Below are 4498 nucleotides of genomic sequence, written 5' to 3'. Positions count from 1 at the left end.
GGTCAGTGGAGTAATGGGCTTCGCTAATCGCTCAGCCAATTACCGGACTAATTCTAAATTAACCCTTGGTGTTCCCTTTTCATTTACCCAAACCAACACGCAAGTAAACGGAAACAATATTCAACCACAAGGAAGTTGGCGACCGAGTCCGAGATTTCTAGCATTGGGGAATCCTAGTAAATGATTATTCACACCGCCAACATTCAGCCGCCAACTACTTTGTGGTTAAATATTGTCTCCGTCCCATAAGGTTTGGGAAAACGAATGGGGAACACCAAGGATTAATTTGGTATTACTAAAGATAGTTATTCAAGAACAAAGACTAGTGAACCTGAATATAAGGTACTGGAAGAACATTTCAATCTAGAATGCATGGTTGTACAGGTTTTTTTCCTTGTGTGTGCATTACGTACTGTAAAATCAGTCACTTAAAGTAAGTTGAATCAATGTGTCCCTTAAAATAAATTGTGACTGCTATTATTGCTATTACACGAACACAAAGTAACTAACGAGTTTCCTTTAATGTTACGCCACTTTTAAGTGTTAGTGTATTCGTCAGACAAGTGGTGAGATAAATCTGTCTCTTCCGAGTACATAGTGGCACTTGTGTTGCTTATCTTTCACTCGGATTGTGGCGGCTTTCGATTTTTCGATGACTTGCTGCTGATACCGGTCCAAACAACGTGGACAACACCCGTGACAGACCGACTCCGGCCTCCTGCTCGTAATGACGCTAACGCCCACCAGACGGAAGAAGCTAGGTACGTAGCGGCGTATCGGATGCGCTGTGCTTCCCAACTTTCCTGCACTTTAATTTCAAGACCACTGCTATGGCATTTTGTTTTAAAGATATGGATTATTTTGTACTTTGCAAGCATGCCTTGAATGTTTGTGTTTATGCCTCTCTTAACGAAAATTAAAGTCATTGTCTGACCAGTACTGATCGTCTGCGGGGCCGTGATCGCTGTCGTGATCGCTGCTGTAGTTGCTGTCATCGTACTCGTTCTTCCGGATCAAGATGAGTACGTGCACGGCGCCCAATTCGGACTGAACATTTGAACTCTTCAGTTACATCATTTTTTCTCTGATAGGGAAGTTAAGTCCAGCTACCCTGAAGTCACGGTCGCCGAGGGAAGACTGCTTGGACAGTGGGTGGACATTCCCGGATCCGATGTCAGCTACGCGTCTTTCCGTGGAATCCCGTACGCCGAACCACCCTTGGGACCGTTGCGCTTTAAGGTAACAACGCCGAGCAATTAGAGCGGTGCCTGCAGCTCTGGCTTAGTAAGCTCGCACTAACTCGAAGCTCGTAACTACACTGTTATTCTGTTTACACAAACTCTCAGTATTTTTAAACAAACGATTACATTTGTTAAATAAGAAGCAGTTTGCATCTTGGTTCTTGATAAGTATTTGTGATAGATTTTTATCGCGAAAGGACAGAAGTTATTGGCACTGTAAATTTTTCTCTTACGAAAGCCCCCGCAACCAACTAGCTGGGACGGCATCCGAACTGCAAACTACGATGGCAACCAGTGTATGCAGGAAGGGGGTGGGTCTGAAGACTGTCTGTACCTCAACGTGTACACTCCAAAATTAAATGGGGTGAGTCAACTTTTAGCTTAAGTTAATTTTCTTTTACATTCCTAATTCTAACCCCTTTTCTGGTTTCCCTAGTCCGACAAACTGCTGCCCGTGTACTTTTTCATTCATGGAGGTTCGTTCATTTTTGGTTCGGGATCGAGAAATGTATATGGGCCGGAGTTCTTTTTGCTCCAGAACGTGGTCGTTGTTACCATCAACTACCGTCTCAACGCATTCGGTAGGTCTGCTGTCTTGACTCTTTGACCGACCTTTAAAGTTTGCCTTGACTTAAACCCCGCTTTGTACCCGGGTCTTCTAAAGGTTTCCTCAACCTGGACAACGACATCGCACCCGGGAATGCCGGTATCAAGGACCAGATCGCCGCTCTCCAGTGGGTGCACAGAAACATTGAAAAGTTTGGCGGTGACCCGAAACTTATCACTATTGGTGGCCAATCAGCCGGAGCTGCCTCTGCACACTGGCTGTCCCTTCTGCCCGAATCGAGAGGTGAGTGTGTATGGTATATGGCCCCGCGTGTCTCTCTTGTTTTCCGGTTCATCTAGAGCATTCTCTAGGTCTTGTGCATCGCACCATTCTCGAGAGTGGCTCGGCGCTTCATAGCTGGGCGTACAACGAGGATAACTTCGACGTGGCGCTCGACCTCGGTTCCCGCCTAGGCAGGTCTTACCTTACGAGCGTGGAGGAAGTCGCGCAACTGGTCATGGAGGTCCCCGCCGAGGCCATCTTGAACGCTGCGCTGTCCGTGGTGAATGACCGCACCATGGTAGGTACCCTTACCAAGTGATGGCAGAGAGGCCCAGAGAGGCCCAGCGAGACCCATAGTTTCTTGGGCGATGATTTTTGAAACCAGGCTCTTGTCCTCTGCAGAGAAACACGACCCAGATCCCGTTCGCCGTGTCACCCGAGCGGAGGGCCCCGTTCCAGGGACCACCGGCGCTAATAACACAGGACCCCGAGAAGTACCTCCTGGCGGATATGAACCCGCTCCCTATGTTCTTAGGCATGAACTCGCGGGAGTGGCTCGGTGGCTTTTACTACTACGGTGAGAGCCCACAAGAAGGGCAATTTTAAAAATCTGCCGCTTGTTAGAACAAAAGGAAAAATTAGAAATAAGCATGCGTTTTAGCCTATTTCTATTTCTGCCAACCTTTTTCCGGCAGGGTGGGCGGCCAAGCCGGATGTCATGCGAGCCAGGATACAAGACTTGTTGTCCGTTTTCCCGAAGAACGTGATTCCATACGGCGATTCGTCGGCGTACCTCAACCGAACGCCGACACCGAACGAGTGGGACCAGGCGGTGTGGACTGTGCGTCAAAAATTCTTCAAAGATAACGCCACCGACTGTGACGATACGTGCGTTTTTAAAAAGGTACAGGGTACAGTTGTTCCGTTTCACAGCGAGTCAAAGTTCTCGCTGTGAGGTCCTCTTCGACTGCTTTCTACGTTCACGCTTGTCTGTGCTGCAGTACCTCGACGACATATTCATTGGCAACGACATCGCTCGCCTGGCCGAGCTTCGAGCGCGCAACGCAAGGTCTGAGACGTACCTGTACCGCTTTGCCGTCCGGGCCGAGTACAGCTTGTCGCCCCTGCAGGACCCGGATCAGGCCCAGGGTGGGGCGGTGCACTCGGATGAGCTCGGCTACTTGTGGAAGATGGAGGAGCTGAACCAGACTCTCAATGGTTACGACCTGGCTCCGACCACCCTGCGGCGCATGGTCAGCCTGTGGACGTCGTACATCAAGAACGGGTGAGTATAGAGGATTGTTTTAAAGTGCATGCCTCTCCCATGGGCATGCATGCTTGATTGGCTCGTCCCACGTTCTTGACGTTCATCGTTGCTTGGCACAGGACGCCCACGCCCGAGCACATGACCGACGAGTACTACAAGGAATGGAAGCAGGCTTTCCTCACAAACGAGCACCGACGTGCACATGGCAACGTCATCTACTATGACATCTCCGATAGACCGTCCCTGATGCAGCAGCCCATCTCCAGTGTGAATGCGCCGTTCTGGCTAGACGTCTACCAACAGTGTAGGGAAGGAAAAAGCACATAAACTAACTTTAAGCTAACAAAATCTCTGTCTAATAAGTCTCCAGATCCGAGAAGTTAGGCCAAGGTCTTGATAACGCTATCATAGAGCACTATCGGCACACTGTGAAAAATAATACTTGAAGGTTGTACAGAAAAATTTTCTGTAATGCGTGTCGTAAAATAACAGTTCAAAATTCTTAAATCACAAGCTCTACGTATCAAATTGGAATTGATCGACAAACAAGTTTCGGGTATCATAAATTTACAAAATATTTCGAAAAAAATAATTACAAAATACATTGTAGATTAGCGACGATATTTTTCACAGTCTCAAGGTTATCGACTATCTGCCAGAGCGGCGACATGTTTTCCGACAGTGTGCGACGCCCGCACATGCACCGCCACGTGCACTATGCAAATGCATATGCGGCGCGCGCGGCCCTCGGGGGTGCAATTTGATGCGCAAGAGCGCAAGTGTGAAAGTATGTGCGGACGTAAGTAACCCACTTCCCTCCCCTCCGCCGCGCACCTGGCGCATGTACGCGGCGCGTGATGAAAAATTCATCTGCGCGCTGATGTGGCCGCGCGAGGCGCCGCGGGGCAACGACGACACCGCGGCCTGGATGAGATGCTGCGCTGCCGAGTAGTTGGAAGTGGCTGCAAGGGCGGGAATAAAGCGCGCGGAACACTGCGTGCTTGTCGGTCTGCCGAGGATAGGTTGGCGACGCACGCTCGCACGCACAGCAGCGTACGCACACGCACACGTTCCGTCGCGAAAGCGCGAGGGGGAGAAGAAGGGAACAGTCAAATTACTCAAGCCAATAAATAAGGATAAACGGGGCCTCTCGACGGAAGG

At 49.5% G+C, this 4498-nt stretch overlaps 2 protein-coding genes across 2 annotated transcripts in view; both read left to right on the top strand.

Annotated features, from left to right (window-relative positions):
* The window catches only part of LOC113202436 (epidermal retinol dehydrogenase 2-like), a 161417-nt gene that overhangs the window by 46377 nt on the left and 110542 nt on the right, over positions 1-4498 (top strand). The window lies entirely within an intron of this gene.
* LOC113203015 (juvenile hormone esterase-like) lies at positions 557-3844 on the top strand. The gene is made up of 11 exons (XM_026417494.2): positions 557-761; positions 938-1022; positions 1092-1239; positions 1480-1605; positions 1678-1822; positions 1906-2091; positions 2160-2368; positions 2473-2647; positions 2766-2974; positions 3072-3355; positions 3457-3844. The coding sequence occupies exons 1-11, from the start codon at positions 728-730 to the stop codon at positions 3662-3664; spliced, it is 1809 nt and encodes a 602-aa protein (XP_026273279.2). The 5' UTR covers positions 557-727; the 3' UTR covers positions 3665-3844.

This window comes from Frankliniella occidentalis, unplaced genomic scaffold (genome assembly GCF_000697945.3).
Source record: "Frankliniella occidentalis isolate FOCC.00 unplaced genomic scaffold, Focc_3.1 Scaffold29, whole genome shotgun sequence".
NCBI classification, from domain to species: domain Eukaryota; kingdom Metazoa; phylum Arthropoda; class Insecta; order Thysanoptera; family Thripidae; genus Frankliniella; species Frankliniella occidentalis.
Note: the sequence above shows the minus strand (reverse complement) of the source record. Positions and strands in the feature narration are given on the sequence as shown.